Source organism: Equus quagga, unplaced genomic scaffold, assembly GCF_021613505.1.
Source record: "Equus quagga isolate Etosha38 unplaced genomic scaffold, UCLA_HA_Equagga_1.0 153_RagTag, whole genome shotgun sequence".
NCBI classification, from domain to species: domain Eukaryota; kingdom Metazoa; phylum Chordata; class Mammalia; order Perissodactyla; family Equidae; genus Equus; species Equus quagga.
Window position 1 is genome coordinate 353,766 of NW_025796915.1, and position 20,170 is coordinate 373,935.

Genomic DNA, 20,170 nt, shown 5'->3' on the forward strand with positions numbered 1-20,170 from the left:
ATCATAAATGGCTGTTGGATCTTGTCAAATGCTTTCTCTGCATCTATTGAGATGATCATGTGGTTTTTACCTCTCATTTTTTCAATGTGGTTTATCACATTGATTGATTTGCCAATGTTGACCCATCCCTGTGTCCATGGTATGAATCCCACTTGATCACAGCGTATGATACTTTTCATGTATCGCTGAATTCAGGTTGCCAATATTTCGTTGAGGATTTTTGCATCTATGTTCATCAGTGATATTGGCTTGTAGTATTCTTTTTTTGTGTTGTCCTTGTCAGGCTTCGGTATCGGAGTGATGTTGACCTCGTAGACTGTGTTAGGAAGCATTCCATCTTCCCTAAACTTCAGAATAGCTTGAGAAAGATAGGTATTAAATGCTCTCTGAAAGTTAGGTAGAATTCTCCAGGGAAGCTGTCTGGTGCTGAGCTTCTTTTTTAGGGATGCTTTTGATTACTGTTTCAACCTGTTTACTTGTGATGGGTCTATTCAGATTCTCTGTTTCTTCTTGATTCAGCTTTGGGAGGTTGTAAAGGTCTAAGAATTGATCCAGTTATTCTAGACTGTCCATTTTGTAGGCATAGAGCTTTTCATAGTATTCTAATTCTTCGCGTTTCTGTGGTATCCGTTGATATTTCTCCTCTTTCATTTCTAATTTTATTTATCTGAGCTTTATCTCTTTTTTTCTTTGTAAGTCTGGCTAGAGGTTTTGTCCATTTTGTTTATCTTCTCAAAGAACCAGCTCTTTGTTTCACTAATCCTTTCTACTGCTTATTTTGTTTCAATTGCATTTATTTCTGCTCTGATTTTTATTATTTCTCTCCTTCTCCTGATTTTGGGTTTTGTTTGTTCTTCTTTTTCTCATTCAGTTAGGTGTAGTTTGAGATTGCTTATTTGGGACTTTTCTTGTTTGTTAAGGTGGGCTGTATTGCAATGAATTTCACTCGTAATATGGCTTTTGCTGTACCCCATATGAGTTGGTATGGTATGTTATCATTTTCATTTCTCTCCATATATTTCTTGATTTCTCTTTTAATTTATTCAATGTTCCATTGCTTGTTCAATAGCATGTTGTTTAGTCTCCACATGTTTGTCCCTTTCTCAGTTTTTTTCTTGTAATTAATTTCTAGTTTCCTAGAACTATGATTGGAAAAGATGATTGTTATTATGTCAATCTTCCTAAATTTATTGAGGCTTGCTTTGTTTCCCAAAATATGGTCTATTCTTGAGAATGTTCCATGTGCACTTGAGAAGAATGTGTGTTCTGCTGTTTTTGGATGGAGTGTTGTAGATATGTCTATTAAGTCCAACTGGTCTTGCTTTTCATTTACTTTCACTGTTTCCTTGTTGGTTTTCGGTCTGGATGATCTATCCATTGATGTGAGTGGAGTGTTGAAGTCCCCTACTGTTATTGTGTTATTATTAATAACTTCTTTTAGGTTTGTTAATAGTTGCTTTATGTACTTTGGTGCTCCTGTGGTGGGCGCATAGATATTTATAAGTGTTATGTCTTCTTGGTTGAGTGTCCCTTTCATCATTAGATACTGCCCCACTTTGTCTCTCTTTTCCTGTCTTATCTTGGAGTCTACTTTGTCTGATATAAGTATTGTGACACCTGCCTTCTTTTGTTTGACATTAGCTTGGAGTATCATCTTCCATCCCTTCACTCTGAGCCTCTGCTTTTTTTTTTTTTTTTTTTTTTTGAGGAAGATTAGCCCTGAGCTAACTACTGCCAATCCTCCTCTTTTTCCTGAGGAAGACTGGCCCTGAGCTAACATTCATGCCCATCTTTCTCTACTTTATACGTGGGACCCTATCACAGCATGGCTTTTGCCGAGAGGTGCCATGTCCAGACCCAGGATTCAAAGTGGTGAAACCTGCGCCGCCGAGAAGTGGAACGTGTGCACGTAACTGCTGTGCCACTGGGCTGGCCCCCTCTGAGCCTGTGTTTGTCATTGGTGCTGAGATGTGTTTCCTGGAGGCAGCATATTGCTGGGTCTTGTTCTTTAACCCATCTTGCCACTCTGTGTCTTCTTATTTGATAATTCAATCCATTTACATATAGGGTGATTATCAATATATGAGGGCTTAATGCTGTCATTATATTAATTGTTTACAAGTTTTCCTGCATTTCCTTTGTTTCTCGTCCTCTGTATTTTGGTCTACCAATTGAGCTATGTAGTTTTTTATGTTGTACTTCTTTGTTTTCTCCTTGTTACTTGTGTCTCTGTTCTGCTTTTTTGTTTAGTGGTTATCATAGTTTTGTATTCAAATCCCATAGTTAAAATAGTCCATTTTCTGATGGTCCCTTATTTCCTTAGACTGAACTGATTCAGTCCCTTTCCTCCTGCCCTCCTAAGTTGTTTTTCTCACATCTTATTCCATCTTGTGTTGTGAGTTTGTGATTAACATGACAAGATTATCTTTAGTTTTGGTGTTTTCCTTCCCTTTATCTATAATTCTCTTTCGAGTACTTGCTAACCTTTTCTGATGTATAGCTACAATTTTCTGATTTTGTCTACCTATTTATCTCCTTACTCCACACTTTGTAACACCTTTCTCCCTTTTTTTTCCCCCAGGTATGAGGGCCTTCTTGAGGATTTCTTTTATGTGTGGTCTTGTGGCTACAAACTCCCTTAGCTTTTGTTTGTCTGCAAATGCTTTTATTTCTCCATTGTATCTGAAGGACATTTTTGCTGGATAGAGTATTCTTGGCTGAAAGTTTTTGTCCTTCAAAGGTCTGAATATGTCATTCCAGTCTGTCCTAGCCTGTAAGGTTTTTCCAACGAAATCCACTGAAAGCCTGATAGGGGTTCCTTTGTAGGTTATTTTCATCTGTCTTGCTGCCCTTAGTATTTTTTTCTTTGTCATTCACATTTGCCAGTTTCACTACTATATGCCTTGCAGGTCTTTCTATATCGACATATTTAGGAGATCTGGTAGAGTCTTCCGCATGGATTTCCATCTCCTTTCCTAGGTTTGGTAAGTTCTCTGCTATTATTTCTTTGAACAAGCTTACTCCTCCATTCTCCTTCTCTTCTCCTTCTTTAATACCTATAATTCTTATGTTCCATTTCCTAATTGAGTCAGATATTGCTCAGAGACTTTCTTCATTTCTTTTTAGTCTTAGCTCTCTGTCCTCCTCTCTCTGGAGGATTTCAACATGTCTCTCCCCGATTATGCTGATATACTCCTCTATGACATCTGCTCACATGTTCAGGGAATTCATATTTTGTTTTCTCTCTTCCATCTCTAATATTTCTGACTGATTCTTCTCTATAGTTTCAATCTCTTTTGTGAAGTAGCTCCTGAACTTGTTGAATTGTTTCTCTACATTCTCTTTTAACTTGTTGAGTTTTTTGATGATAGCTATTTTAAATTATCTGTCATTTAGATTACACATTTCTGTGTCCTCAGCAATGATTTCTGAGTACTTGTCATTTTCTCTCTGGTGTGGAGATTTAATACAATTTTTGGTATTACTAGAGGGTATGGCTCTTGTTTCGGTGCACCGTGGTAGTTATTTGGTCACAGTTACTGCCAATTGCCACTGCATGGGGGTCAAGAGCAGAGTATTCTGAGCCCTCTGTGATCTGCCAAGATCCCAGGCATTGGAGCCAGCTGGGGCGGGGAGGGTGGTGCATGGGGATCTTCTACATGCTCTCCGAGTTTTCTAGCTCTGCCCTTGCTATCTGCCCTCCTGGGGTGTTGGCTTGATGAGGTCACCCCTGTGTTAGCTTTCACCTTAGTAGGGGCTTTCCCCTAGGGTGCGAGGGCCCTTGGGGCTCTTTGATGTTCCCATGAATGAACGTCCTCTCCCCCATTCCTTCCCTCTTGGAGGCTGCCTGCAATCTCAGATCCCAGTCTTTTGGGGAGGGAGTGAAGTTTTCTCTTACCCCTTTCACCTCCTCCAAGGGGGGCTCCTGCCTCTCTACCCTCTGTCACATGGCTGTGTGGGTCTCTCAAATGTCTTTTGTGTTGTTTGGATTGTCCTCTGTTGGAGTATGAATGTCTTTATCATTGTATGATGGAGGGGAGAGATTACCATGAAAGTTCACCCTGCCACGATGCTGACATCACTCCTTTTTTTGTTGGTAAAGTTGGTACAAGTAGTCTAGACCACCATATTTCTTACAGAAGTGCCTGAAGTTTGTTAAAATGCATAAGATATGCAACACAGCTTATAAACTTTTTATTTCTGAACGGAATCTAGAGAACTCAAAAAGCCAAAAGGGACCTGAGACACACAGTAAGCACTACAAACCCTGGGTCTCCTCAGTTTCCTGATCTCTTCCATTACAAGAGTTTTTGTGCATTACAAGTTCAACCTGCTAGCTCTAAACCAGTGTCAGAACTTGAGAAAACTACTAAGGAAATTTGTGTCAAATTAGTAACAGAAAGTATCAGTGTGTTAGGGTCTAAATTAAGAGGATAACAACCTCAAGATTCATCACTCACAATTCCTCAGTGAGTGCTTGTCCAAATTCCACCAGTCTCACCCTTGTAACTTCTAGGTTGTCTTAAAATCCTTCACTGGGTACTTGGCATTGGCTCTAATGATTTTGTTACTTCAGGCAGTTTTCCAAACAAAAAGGAATGGTTATTTACAATTCCTAGACTGAAATCATAAATATCATCAGCTGAATTACACTGAAACATCAGTATAACTCTATGAACAGAATTCTACATAAAGTGAGTCTGTCTTGGCTTAGTAAAAAAGGATTTTAGTCATAAAAGTAGCAAAAGGATTTTATTGTGGCCAAGTTTAGACTCTTAGGTGGTCCTACAGTATATACTCTGAGGACAGCTTTACAGCGAAGTTCCTGACACAGACCATTTAGACTGGGAGCCAGACTAAATTTTTCTCCCTAAAATTACAAGGCATCAGTGGTATTCCAGTAAATTGCCCCTTTGTGAATGAAATAACTTTGCTTGGATTTTTCATACTAAATATCTTTCTTATACAGATCATTTTACTTTTTTCTTAAAAACTCTGTGATTACTTCAATCTAAAACAATATTCATGAGATAAGGTGCACATGGTGGTATCTTTGAGCAAATGCCTTTTAGTTCAAAGTATAAGTACTCTTTATAAAAATAAAAATAATTGGTATGTGCTAATTTTAAAATAATTAAAGATTTTTCCAAAATAAAAAGATTTTGGAAGCATATCAAACCTCCAAACACTCCATCTAGCAAAAGTCTGACAACTATCAGTTTCTTAGGAACTTTTTTAATACTCTCTGAAAGGGCTATGTTATACAGAAGAACTGACTCTATGTGGCTCTGCCATGATACCACAGTGAATGCGCTGCTCATAGTTCCTACAGAGGATTATACTGTCTGATGCCAAAATTCAGCTGAGCATCATCCTGTAAAGTTGGTCAGTTACAGCATGAGAAGCCAGTAATTCTACCCTTCAGGTATATGGTGCAGACTAGAACAATGATTCTCAAAGTATGGTCTTTGGACTAGCAGCATCAGTGTCACCTGGGAACTTCTTAGAAATACAAATTCCTGGGACTCACTCCAGATCTGCTGATTCAGAAATCCAAGTAGGGCCCAGCAATCTGTGTTTTAACAAGTCCTCTAGGTAATTCAGATGCAGACTAAAGTCTGAGGCTCCTTGCTTTAGAGAAATTCTTGTCCATTTGCTCTGATACAAGAATGTTTGAGCAGCACTGTCTCCAACCCCCGGCCCCAACCTCACACACACACCAGTCTAATCTTGAAAACAAATGTCCACTGTCAGGAGAATGGATAAAAAAATTCTGTATTAACACAATGAAGTACTCAAGATACAACAGAGACAATGAATGAAAAACAGCTATATTTATAAGCTTAAATAAAACTCTGAACCATAACTTTGATTGAAAAAAAGTCACAGAAGTCTACAGTATGATATTTTATACTGGTCGAATATAAGCAAAACTAAATAACACATTTTTTTAACAGTACATTTATGTGATAAAGCAATAAAGCTACTTTTAGAAAACAAAGAAAAGATACCCCTTTAATTCTGTACAGTATTTCCCGCAGGGGGAACAGAGGTAGGAGGATGTGGTAAGGAAGGATCATACTGGGAACCATAAATGTACTATGAAGGGTCCAGTTCTTAAGTTGGATGGTGAGTTCACAGGTGTTCGTTGTATTTTTGTTATTTTAATCACTAAATTCTTTTGTATACGCCAAATGTTATATAATAAATTTTAAACCCAGAAAACGAAAAACAAATGCAGGTAATAAACAAAGATGGTCATAACCTGAAATAGAAAAGTTAGAAACCACTTAAGTGATATAAATTGTGCTATGTTCATTCGGTTACAAAGAATTTTTAAAGATATTACAAAATATTTTTGATAAAATTAGCCAGATAAAAGAATGTAAAAAATGTACAATGAAAGGATTAGAAGAAAATACAATAAAATGTCAACAGTGGGTATTACAGGGAGTTTTATGTCTTCTCTGTACATTTAAAATTTTCTATAGTGAATAATAAATCCTTTTAAAACCATTAAGGATTTAACTGTCATCAAAACATTTACCGACTCTAAGTCATTAAAGAAACCTGCCAAATCTTCTATTGGAAACAGGAAGGAAATTGGTGTGGAAATCTGTGACTTATGAGCTTTATAATTGAAAGTTTTATATTTTCTGCCATAAAATTGTTTATCTTTATTATTATGATCTCATTTAAAATAATTTCATTTTGTTTGTAAGCATAAAAATATGACTAAGAAAACCATGACCTAAAAGAATACATTTTTGCTATTGAGGACTTCAATTAAAGCAATTGAAAACAACTTCAATTTCATTAACAAAAGGAAAAAACATCCATCAATGGTTTGACCAGCTTTTGGAAAACACAGAAGAAATGCATATGCTGTGAGAGTCTGCCTTATAGCCCTATGTCCTGTCATAGTGAGAAAGAACAACAAAGATTAAGGCCAGAGGCCAGTGATAGTTACATACCTCTTTTTCTAATATTCTAGCGATCTCTCCTAGTGTCCGATCTAAAGCAGAAACCTTATTGTTTGCCCATGAGCCACTGTCTTGTACTTGTTGCTGTTTTAGAAGATCTTTGGCTAATCGCTGAAGTCTGCAATACAAAATGAAAGGGAAGAATGACATTAAGGAATTAGACTATACTACTTCATTTCCCTCAACATTTTGAAATAAAAGTTACTTTCATTATTGTACTAGAAACTGCTTCACAGAGCACCTGATGGGGAAGAAAAAACAAACCTCTCCTAAGGCTAGTACTACTTTATATTCACAAACACCAATCTAGTCCTCATGGCACAAAACAGAACTAGAGGGCAGTACTGTCCATCCACAGATTAAGCTGGAGCAATTGCTGCAATCAGTTTCCAGGTGATACTCAAGCCTGAACAGAATTGGAGATGGAAGAAGGTGAGAGTATGACAGCAGAAAAAAATGAGTATAAGAAACTGAGCACGTTTTCACATACTGATTTAAATCTTCAAGGTAGACTTAGATACTGTGTTATAAGCACTGTAAACTCTCAAAATGTCAAACTCCTTGAATGTCAAACTCCCCATGTTCCAATTTACAGGCAATTTGGGGAATGCTTGCCATTGCTGATGTCATTTACTTAGATAATAGAGCAATTATTTGCTTTTTACTATATATTATTTAGATTATGTGATTCTTTAGTAAGGGGACTGTGTGTAGTATTTCTTTGTAGTCCTTACTTCTGTTTCATACATCTCACTCTTTGAGCAATCCTCTCTCCTTTCCACTTATTTGCTTGAGCATTCCATCAACAGATACTCACCAGACACTCTCCCAGATCTCTCCACTTTTCCCGTATACATCATCACCCTATTATCTTACTTCTGTCTTTATCTATGACAGATTTCATAGGCCATCTTTATAATCACTTCCTTCTAAATGTGCTACATTCCCTCTCTGTTGTTCTGTTTGTTACTCTTACTAGCCAAACACTAGCAGTGGAAATAAACACTAATGCTTGTTTAGCTCTTTCTGTGGGCCAGGCACCATTCTCAGTACCTTGCACACGTCAATTTATTTAGCTGGATTAATGAACATCTGCCAGCCTTTTCCATTTCTGATCCTAAGAAAAAGTCATACCATAACAAAGACTGGCATGAGTATAGATTCAGGATCTCACTAAATCTGTCTAGTCTGCTCACTCTCCCACTCTCCACAAAGACTTGTTTCATACATTCCCCAGTCTCTTCAAAACTCCACTTTACTTTCTCTCTCTTGCTCTCATAAGAAGATCTTATATTTCATAGAGAAAATATAAGCTATTGAAACAGGAAAATCCTTACTTTCTGCCACAGAATCTACAAGCCTTCTGCATTTTACCCATATTCTCCTTTGTTTGTCACATTACAATCAAGGAAGACTGATTCCTCCCATGTAGGGCTAATCCTGACACACAGGCTCTGTATGCATGATATCTTTCTGGATCTAAATCCCTCTCTTCTTCTTGCTTCAGTGCCTTTGCAAATGCTATTCATTCATTCCTTCTGAAATGCTTCCTCCAACTCCACATTATCTAGAAAATTCCTACTTATCCCTTAGTTTTTAGTTTAAACTTTACTTTCTCTGATTTGACTATTCCTTCAAATCACTCATCACAAGTCTCTCCCATGCAGAGTTTTACAACAGAACTTTCTGCAGTGATGGTAATGTTCCATATCTGTACTGTCCAACATGGTGGACAAATGTGGCTATTGCTAGCCAAATGTGGCTATTGTTCACTTGAAATAGAGTGTGACTGAGGAACTGAATTTTCAGTCGTATTTAATTTTAATAATTTAAATTTAAATAGCCACACGTGGCTACAAGCTATGATATTGGACAGTGCAGAAGCATAGTATTAACTTCGTGAGAGAAGGTTCTTGTCTACCTGTTCACTGCCTTATTCTAATATACTACCTCCACAAAGTGTATTCAAAAGAAATTTAATGATGAATGGCTTAAGTAGAAATTTCTTCTTTACATTAATCTTTCTCTTTTCCCTTCTTCTCCCCAAAGACCCCAGTACATAGTTGTGTATTTTAGTTGTGGGTCTTTCTAGTTGTGGCATGTGGTATGCTGCCTCAGCATGGCCTGGCGAGCAGTGCCATGTCCACACCCAGGATCCCAACCAGCGAAACCCCGGGCCGCCAAAGCGGAGCGTGCAAACTTAACCACTCGGCCATGGGGCCAGCCCCCACTAATCTTAATAATACCTGTAATCTCATAGGTTACAAAAATTTCATGTACATGATATTATTTTATCCTCTGAAAGACACTGTCCATTAGTATTATTCTTGTTTGAAAAATGACGAAACTAAGTCTCAGGAAAATTAGGTGACTTTCCCAAGATCTCACAACTGGTTAAAGGTACTAGTGGGACTAGAAATCTAGGCCTTTGATCTTCAAATCTCATGCTTTTGCCTCCATACCTTATTAATCAATTCAAATAAGGAAATTTTATTCACACATGAATAATATCCCAGAATACAATTTAATCTAAAAACATAGTTATGTAAAAATTTAAAATTTCTCAAAGAATGAGACAGCAAATACAGTTCAAAAAGGCACTGGTGAACTCCATGTTAAACCTAAGCTATCCATATGAAGATTACTTTGATTAAGTCAAAGAATGAATACAAACTCTAAAATCAGAAATACCTATACTTGAATTCTGGCTCTAGCCCTACCACGTATGTAAACCCTGGTGAGGTTTATTTAACTACTTGGAATCTCAATTTCATCATCTTAAAAGTAGAGATTTTATATATATTTCTATATATCTCCTTTCAGAGCTTTTGAAGATCAGAGATAATTAAAGTAATATACTTAACACCATTCACTAAACACTCAATAAATGATCAACTATTATTACTATTCATTGACAGAAGGTCTCAATTTAACAAACAGAAAAAGGGAATATAAAAAAATACAAAAATAGAGTAAGAGTAACATACTTCTTTTCCCTTCTGATCAAATATGGGCTAGAGTCCCATCCGATTAAAGTTACCAACCTTATCATGTGGAAGAATATTGGCAGTGAACTTCATTGTGTGATAGATAAGTAGCCACTTTAGCTTTTGGCTGAGTAAGGCCTGCACACCAATGTAACTAAATATCCAGCCATAGCAATGGATGCATATGATTCTAGCAGTATTCTTACCAAGAATGCTCACATTCCCCTGAAAACCAGGGGTACTTAGGGAGGTACAAGGACCATTTTAATTCACAGAATACAAGGGGCTTGTATTTCACCCTGAGGTAAATCAAATCTGGGATTCATATGAACCTACCCTTCAAGGAAGAATGCCAAATCAAGGGGATGCTTTGGTAACATGAGCTAAACCTCTGTTTCATTCCCTGCCTCCACAGAAATACCACAAATAATATAGCCCCTTTCAAGAAAACAGCACCAGATTTTGATTTATACTATAAATAATTAGAGACTGTCACAGGACTCAAACCCTGAAAACTATATTTTCCCTACAGAGCAAGAACAGGAGCTGTTTAGAGGGTGCAGTTTTTTAACACAGAAATTGTTATTTGAGTTACTTGTGGCAGATAATTTTTCTAGCCTGAAAAGAACGAATGGAGGCTTCATAACTCCTAGCCTAGAACAAAAGAAGTATCTGTGAGGTAAATGGCTTTGTGGAGAATGTTGTAAGGTCAGATATTTTCTTCTCAAAATTGAACAAATTCCAACAACAACTAAATTCAAATCTGTCACTGGTAAATGTGAAATGTGAAAGCACCTCTGTAAGGAGCCCTCATTTTTATCACAGTAAAGTTTGGTGGGTTCATCAGCATCACTGGGAAGATTTGTAAAGTTTAAGAAAGGGGACTGTGTTCATTTTAGAAAATAACATTGTTCTTTAGTGAGATGGACAGGAAGATATAAATACATTAACTTTTTTTCCTTTCACTCTATTTGAAAGGTACCCGGTCTAAATTTAGGGCTTCTGGTTCCTTTTCTATTTTTAAATAATATGCTTACACTAAATATAAGAACCTAAGAAATCCCTATAAAAGATGAAAAAACAGTATACATATATTGCTTCCTATATTGGATATCTTTCATTTTCGCCTGCCAACATTGCTTCTTGTGGAGAAAGAACTCTTTCCCTTTTAGGGAACTACCTCGCTCTCACACTTACATGGGTATATTAGATGTGCTCAGTGCTATTAGGGTGTTGCTGCTCCCAGACTCTCACTCTCATTAGAATGAGCTAGGAAATATGTGCATATTATTTTAGAAATAAATATTTAAAAAGTAACATATTATAATATATCCATATCCCTACACATTTACATCTATATTTATTTCCATTTATATATATTGGGAAATAAGAGTTAAAACTGATACCTACAACTCCAAGTCATCACCATGGGGTTTTTCTACTCTCCTGGTGGAGAACAGAGTATATTCTCCTACTGGAAAAGAGAGTTTTTTTTTTTTTTTTTTTTTGAAGACTAGCCCTGAGCTAACATCTGCTGCCAATCCTCCTCTTTTTGCTGAGAAAGACTGTCCCTGAGCTAACATCCGTGCCCATCTTCCTCCACTTAATATGTGGGACGCCTACCACAGTATGGCTTGCCAAGCGGTGCCATGTCCGCACCCAGGATCCGAACTGGCGAACCCCAGGCAGCTGAAGCAGAACGCGTGAACTTAACTGCTGCGCCACGGGGCCGGCCCCAAGAGAGTTTATTTTTAACTCTCTTCTCCAGCAATGAGCAACCTGCCTCCCATCATCCTTAATATACTTATTTATTTGACCAATCCCTCTACATGTAACATACCATCCATCTTTGTTTCTGTAGGTATGCTATTATGTCTCTACTTGGGCTCTGACTCCCCATTCTGGGCTCTTCTACCCTTCTCACCCTGCCTGTATTTTGACACCCTTTGCCTCCCTCTTTACTTGGACTCTGATAGATTGTGCCAGGATGTTTTTCCATAGAGATGCCCTCCTCACTCTGCTCTGATCCTCAACCCAGAGAATGGTGCCCTCTACCACATGGAAGCTCCCTTCACTTGGCTTGGGCTCTGAGTCTCCACACCTGGCCACACCCTTCTCCCCCTGCATAAATGTCCACCTCAGCCTACTCAGGCTCTGACGCCTTCCACTGCACCACTGCTGCCTCCAGCCATCCCCTCAACGCAGATGGTGCTCTCTCATCTAATGGCTTCTGGACTGGGTTTTTCTGGGAAGGGGTGGGGAAACTGGAAGATGAGAGGAAGAGTAATTTTCATTCACTAGCTACAATAATTTTATATGGAGACATTTCTTTTCATTTACTATTTGGTTATCAAGTTCAATCAGTTATAATAATTATCCTTTCTGAAGCTCAAACTGTTCTATCTCTGTTCTGTAGGAAACTCTTCAAGTTGGCTCCTGAGTCCTTTGACAAACACTAGCAGTCTTCGAGAGCTTCCCTGCCATCTAGTATGACAGGACATTCAGATCTAGAATTAGGCATTTTTCCAAGAAGTTCTTGCCTCTTTTATGAGAAATGATATTTCAAGTCCTAAATCAGTGAGCACAAGGGATGCTCACCGCTACTGCATTGGTCACTGTTTCTAGGTCTCTTCAACGGACAGAGTGAGGAAATAAATAAATGTGTGTATACGAACATACACATGTGAATGTATATATGTACACACAAATACGTATACATACACAAATACACACACACACACAAACACTTTTTAAAAGATAAAATGCCTCATAAATTAATTTAATTCAAATTCAGTCCTACAGGGGTTTTACCTGATCTCTACTATATCTATCTCCTTTCTTCCAGACTGAGAATTCAGGCTCTCAGGAACACAGGGGATAAAAGAATTCTAATCTCCATAATCTCCTTTACTTTATCCCATATTATATGCACAACAGACTCAGAATAACATTACTAATAATATCACCAGTATAATTAGAGAACGGTTAATTTTTTAGCATATGTTTCCCCCATTCTCCTTGATCTTTTTTCTAGTTATACTATAAAATTATCTGAGATACAGCTATCATGTAGTCTTTTTCTTTCCAGCCACCAGTTTTTTTTCTTTCTAGCCATCAGTTAGTCTTAGTTCTACAAGAAACTATAACTTGAGTGTTCATCACTACTCCTTATGTTGATGTGTGTTTAATAATTTTGATTGCCTAAAGTTCATTCTCTATTGGTATTTAAGATCCTCAAGAAAAGAAATGAAAATGTGGATCAAGGATTTGTAACTGGCAACACTGATTTTTGAGGGCATAAAATTATCAATGTGCAAGAGCAAAAACTAAGGCAACATTGTTCACATGCACCCTTCACTTGAGAATGAAATTCAGATGCTTTTCTCAAAGTGGTTCCCTGTACTTTCCAGTGAAAACCTGTTAGTTATTTTGGGGTTCTCCTTTCCTTGCATTTGTTACCCTAGTTGCTTCTCTTTGCTTTCTTTCACATCCTTGTCAATACCATGCAGGTCTGTGGCTGTTTGTTTCTATCCACTTGTTTTTTGGATTTCATGGAGATATCTGGTAATGTGGTTTTGTTGTAAACGCTGCCATGGGTTTCTGGTTTTCTTAACTAGTTAGCTGGTTTCTATGTAAGGATTTAAAAATACTGAAAAATTATGTATCTATTGCTACTGCCATTTTTTCTAGACTTACAATTTAAAAGAACATCCTGGTTGTCCCGTGGCCAACAGACTGTAGTGAGCAACGGCAGAAGCAGTGTAAGACTAATTAGGAGGCTGCTACAATAATCCAGATAAGACATAATGGTAGGTTAGAATACTTAGTACGGAGGTAATGAATAGTGGTCAGATTCTGAATATATTTTATTCTGGTGAGGATGATTTGCTCTGAGCTAACATCCGTTGCCAACCTTCCTCTTTTTTTGCTTGAGGAAGATTAGCCCTGAGCTAACATCTGTGCCAGTCTTCCTCTATTTTGTATGTGGGATGCCTCCTCAGTATGGCTGATGAGTGGTGCAGGTCCGCACCCAGGATCCAAACCCGTGAACCGAGACCACCAACACGGAGCAGGCAGAACTTTAACCACTCAGGCACAGGGCTGGCCTCCAGATTCGGAATATATTTTAAAGATAGAGCCAACAGAATTTGTTGATGGACTGAAAGTGAGAAAAAGAGAGGATTACTCTAAAGATTTTAGCCTCGACTTAGAGGATGGACTTGCCATTTTCTATGATGAGCAAAAATATGAGGGGTAAGGTTTGGCAGAAAATTTCAGGAATTTAACTTTGCACATGTTCACCTGAAGGGTACAAATGAACAGACAGACATCCAGATGGAAATGCTAAATAGGAAGTTGGATATGTCTGGAGTTCTGGGGAGAGGTCTGGATTGTTTAAAATCATGAAACTGAATGAGATTATCAAGGGAGTAATTCTGTTTGAATTCTCAGGACAAAGACATGCTAAAGTTACAGGTTAAGAAGATGGGAAAGAACCAGACAAAAGATACTGAAAAAGAGCAACCAGTCAAGTAAGAGACGAATCCAGAGAAAGCTGTGTAGTAGATTGTTACGTTAAAGGCCCTGGTTGAATTATGTCTTGCTAGTGGTGACATGTATGGTCTCCTCATACAGTGACTCTGGACTTGGCAAAATGACTTGCTTCGGCCAATGGAACATAAGCAATGTGACACAAGCAGAGGTTTGATAAGATTTGACATCCCCCATGAACACTGATGCAAAAATCCTCAACAAAACAAGCAAAATGAATTCAACAGCATATTAAAAGAATTGATTACTATGACTAAGTAATCTTTCATCCTCAAGGGGGCTGAGGCAGGCTTCCCTACATGGCAGTCACAGGGGAACAAGAAAGTGAGGTTCAGAGCAGAAGCCTCAAGATCTCTGAGGCTAAGGCTCAGAAGTCACATATTGTTTCTACAGTAGTCTGTAGGTCAAAACAAGTCAAAAGGCTAGAACAAATTAAGTGGAAGGAAAACAGAGTTCACCTCTTGATGGAGAAGTTATATTGCAAAGGGGCACGCCTCCAGAAATGGCTCAACTTTTGACCATCTCTGTAAACACAACAGTCATATATTAAATTTCCTCAAACATTTGGATCTATTTCTAGATTGTTTTTAAAAATCTCTTCCATCAATTTGTACTATTATTCACATGCCAAAGCCAAATTATTTTAACTACATACCTGTTAACTCAGTCCTACCTCATACTCCCTTCTTTTAAATTTTTTTTCCTAGAAATTCTCATTTATTTTTCCATATAGTCTTTAAAATGATTCTACCTCTTTTTAAAAACTCTGTTATTTTATTGGGATTACATTATATTTGTAGGACAACATATAGAGAATTTACTATAGTGTGTCTTTTCTCCAAGAGTATAATTTGTCTTTCCATTTATACAAGTCTCCTTTTATATCCTTTGTTAGCATTTTAAGGTTTTATTTTTATAGAGTCTTCAAATTTCTTGTTGAGTTTATTTTTAAATAGTTTACTCTTTTAGTGCTTTTGTAAATTATATTTATATTTTCTAACCAATTATCAGAAAGAAAGGCTATCAATTTTTGTATTCTGGATATGCTGTTGCATAACCTCAGGCAAGTTACTTACTCTCTCTAGGGCTTAAGTTTCCCTAATGAAATTCATTGAGTTGTTGTGAGGAATAAATGAGTCAATACATGTAGAGAGACTGGCATAAGGTTAAGGCTCAGTAAACATTACCTATTATTAATATTATCACATTAATTTGGTAATCAGCCACCTTACTGAATTGATTTTCTTGTTTCTGCTAGTGTTTCACTTGATTCTGTTGGGTTTTCCAGAAATGCAGTATCATGATAATCTTGATAATTTTGTTAACTTCTTTAATATTTTATATATTTTTTCTTTTAGAATAGCAATGGCTAAGAGTTCCTGAACAATAATAAATAAAAGTAATTACCTGATGGGTATTTTATTTCTGACAGGCAAGAATATTTCTATTGTAAGTAATTGCTACATTAAAATGCTATAGCATATCTACATAAACTGGTTAAAGATATTCCTCAATTTGTGGCATTTAAGCTGTTTCTTGACTTTTTCACTGTTAAAAATCACATTAAGGGGCCTGCCCCATGGCATAGTGGTTAAGTTCAGCACACTCCACTTCAGCAGCCTGGGTTCACAGGTTCAGCTCCTGGGTGCAGACCTACACCACTCATCAGCCACACTGTGGCAGCGACTCATATATAAAGTGGAGAAAGACTGGCACAGATGTTAGCTCAGGGCTGATCTTCCTCAGGAAAAATAAATAAGTAAATAACTAAACCCGTCACCTCCATATATAAATATTTGGGCATATTTTGCATTATTTCACTAAGCAGCCTGAAGTTTATAGTGGATGTCCTAAGCTCTGGATTCACATTGCCTTTCAATAAGACTACACCAATCTGCACTCCCATTGACAGTGTATGTGAGTATCTTTCTCACTGCACTTCTATTGGCAGTATATTTGAGAGAAGCAAAATGTTGATGTTTTTGTTTACTTAGCTATTGTGTAGTTACACTTACACCCAATGGTGGAGTCTAAATCCTTTTCTGTCAAGTAGCCGTCACAACAATCCTGAAAGAGATCTCCTCAGAGCAAGAACCAGCACAGCCTTGCCAGAACCTGTTCTGTTAGAACAGAGGTTCTCTACCTTAGCACTATTGATGTTTCTGGGTGAGATAATTCTTGGCTGGGGGAGACTGTCTTGTGCACTGAAGAATATTTAACAGTATCCCTGGCCTGAATGAACTTGATGGCAGTAGCACCATCTCCCCAAGTTGTGATAACCAAAATGTTATCACACATCCTCAGACAAAGCCAAATGTCCCCTGGGAAAATCATCCCCAGTTGCATACCATTGTCTTAGGAGAATGAACTTCTAGGCATCAGATACAAAGCCTATGATGACAGGCATACAATAATAATTCAGATAAAGTTTTGTTACCGGCAGAGATTGAAGAGATAGAGAATGACAGTGTAGGATAAAATACTCACTTTGCTTTATAAGGTGAGTCAGAGCCAGAATTTTTTGTTTCCATTAAACTCTCATATTCCTTGGCCCTGAAGAGAAAAAAGTTTTATAACTGTTATTTTGCTAATTTTTAAAACAAACTAAAACTGTTCCCGTGTTTTTCTTATCCCAGTATTAGGAACATTACCACATTAATTTTAACACTTTGATTTCTGAGATTGCTTCTTTAAAATACTATAAATGTTATCAAAAAAGACTGAAAAATACATATTTTCTCACAGGATAGAGTGCAGATTCATAAAAACACTGCTGAGATTACACACCTGGTACAGAATGGTGCTTATTTGTCAGGACTGGTAAAATCATGATGATTAAATCTGAAACCAAATTGAGTTTCTACAAGGTAGCTGAGGTGGTTGAATATCTACGTACTTCAAGAGGTATATGATGCAAAATTAAATACAGGTATAGAATAGTCATTTAACTTTAGAAATAATTTAAAAGGCAGTGGAAATAACCAGACAATAAAATATTTACTTTGCTTTGGTTTTGTTATTTATACTGACTAAATACTAAAGGTCTGGAAAAATCTGCGATAACACTTCTCTGCCACTGTCTAATTATGCTCTAGCTTGCCTGAACCAGGTGATAGTCGTCAACAGGTAATCGATCTAAGGCAGGAGTCACTACAGCAATCCATTAATATTGACTTAATTTGTCAGTTTCTCCTTTTGGAGGAAAAAAAGAAAAACGTTACTTTATATTTTAACTGCTCACCCAAAGGGTCCTAGTCTTAAAGAATTAGTCCAGTGACCTATGACAGAATTAGTCACAATGTATACCAATCCAGAGAGCAATGACAGGTGAAAAAATAAACACTGCTTCACAAAAAATGTGAAAGATGCAAATTACAATAGGCCTAACGAGGAAAAAGCAAACTAGCACAGGTTATGCTTGGGAATGAAGGAATAACTAAATTGGAAGTAAACATTAAATTACATAGTGTTTCAATCTATGCATGCTCATTGCCAGCAGGCAAAATACTAAGGCATATCAAAATGGGGAAATAACCATTTTGTAGTTGCAAGTAATTACAACTTCATACGAAAGGTGTAAAAAATAACAATTATGCAGGGCTGAATTATTTTTCAAGCACTGTGCCAGGAGCTACATACTCATTGTCTCAGTCCTAAAAATTCGATATGGTATTATCCCCATCTTAGAAAGAAAAAACTGAGGCTTAGGAAGATGCCTGTTATATCAAAACACATTTATCTAGGGCTTACAGAGTTTGGAAAGACTAAACCCATTCCCTCATTCATGCATACATAACTAGGAAATTATCACCCAAAAAATCTTAACTTTACCTGAAATGGCAGTTAACCACTTTTTCCTAACTTGAATCTTGATTCACTTTTAACAATCGATTAAATATTCATTTTCCAGAGTCCCTACTCTATAAACTAAACTAGACTATGGCGGATAATGAAAGGTATATACATAGCAGAGATAAGGTATATACATACGGGGAATATTCAAGGTATTTACTCTCCATAAGGAAGAGGAAGACATAACAGCATTAAAACATACAGAATTCTACAAAGCAGAGTAAGTGACAGATGAGTATTATCACAAGTGCACATTTCCAGCTAAGATGCCACAGTAAGTTTTCTGAAGGAAATGAAACGTGTACTTGCTTAAAAGATAGGTAGCATCTGAATACACAAAAAAAGAGAAAATGGCATTAATAGCAGAGAAAAGTGAGCAAACGATGCTGAACATGTAGGAAAATATGAGTTATACTAAGGGAACAGTGTACAGACCAGTTTTGCTGGAGCAAAAGATCAAAATATGGGAATAATGAGAGAGAAGGCTGAAAAGAATCCTTTCAGATACGCTATAATTCTGATGATTTACTTTTTAGATAACGACCCACTTTATTAAGATTTTGAATACTGCATTCCCTCGTTTTTAATCTCCATGTCATCTTGGTTATATTCTTTTTCAGCCATAATGCGGGATATTTTTGTTTACTCCATTTTAATTTTCGTTAGCCTTTCACAGTTTACCAGTATTCTCAAAGAATCAGATCTTATCAACCTCTATTTGTTTTTATCCTCAAAAGATATAATACATCCTAAGTGCTATATGTGGAAATAAATAAATACATATATCCTATTTCCTGAGGGGGTGATGTGAATACTGTTCTAGCTCCTTGAGTTGTTTAGGCCATTTCTACCGCAACTGATAAAATCATTTAAGACTAAATTTCATTCTGAGTAAAGTTTTGGCCATATTCCATAAGATTCATGCTTTTACTGTCACAAATTACAAATAGCTTCTAATTTCTATTTTGATTTACTCCTAAAAGACTTTTGAGTCAAACAATGTGTTCTCCCTCCCCTCAAACCCTTGGTCCCAAAGTATTCATTTTTTTCATCTTTTTAATTTTTTTTCATTTTGAGGGACAGCTTTACTGAGGTTCCATTTACATAAAATAAAAAAAAACTTTAAATTTTAAGTGAATAATTTGATGAGTTTTCACAATTATGTCTACCAATACAACTGAAACCACAGTCATGATATAGAACATTTCCACCACCCCACAAAATTTTCTTGTGTCTCTTTGAAGTCACTTTCTTCCTCACCTCCTTGCCCCAGCAACTACTCATCTGCTTTCTACCACTACAGCTTTCTGAATATCAAATTACTACAATCATACATATTCTATAATGTCTGGATTAATTGATTTAGCATAAATCTCTTGAGATTCTTTCATACTGTTGAATATATTATTAGTTCATTTCTTTTTACTGCTTTGTAGTATTCCATTGTTTGGCCACCACAATTTTTCTATTCACCAGTTGGATATTTCACTTCTTTCCAGATTGGGGCTACTATGAACACTTGTAGACAAATGGTTGCATAGACAAATGTCTTAATTTCTCTTGGATAAATACCTAGGAGTGGGATCTCTGGGTCATACGATAAGCATGTGCTTAACCTTAAACTACCAAAATATTTACTGAAGGGGTCATTCCAATTTGCATTTCTACCAGCAAAGTATGAGAGTTCTAGTTGCTTTAGTCCTTTGAAGAGTATCTTGTTTAATTTCCTTATATTTGTGAATTTTCCAGATTTCTTTCTGTTACTGATTTCTAACTTCATCTCCTTGTGGTCAGAGA

At 36.9% G+C, this 20,170-nt stretch overlaps 1 protein-coding gene across 8 annotated transcripts in view; it reads right to left on the bottom strand.

Moving 5' to 3' along the window:
* Positions 1 to 20,170, bottom strand: part of LOC124233091 (S phase cyclin A-associated protein in the endoplasmic reticulum) — a 486,817-nt gene that overhangs the window by 233,961 nt on the left and 232,686 nt on the right. For all 8 annotated transcript variants that reach the window (XR_006886969.1, XM_046650197.1, XM_046650193.1 and 5 more), the window contains 2 exons: positions 17,009 to 17,074; positions 6,975 to 7,101 (listed from right to left, as the gene is read on the bottom strand). Coding sequence is in view for 7 of the 8 variants with exons in the window: in XM_046650197.1 (XP_046506153.1) it covers positions 6,975 to 7,101; positions 17,009 to 17,074 (193 nt within the window). In the remaining variant the exon portion in view is untranslated. The remainder of the gene's footprint in view (positions 1 to 6,974; positions 7,102 to 17,008; positions 17,075 to 20,170) is intronic.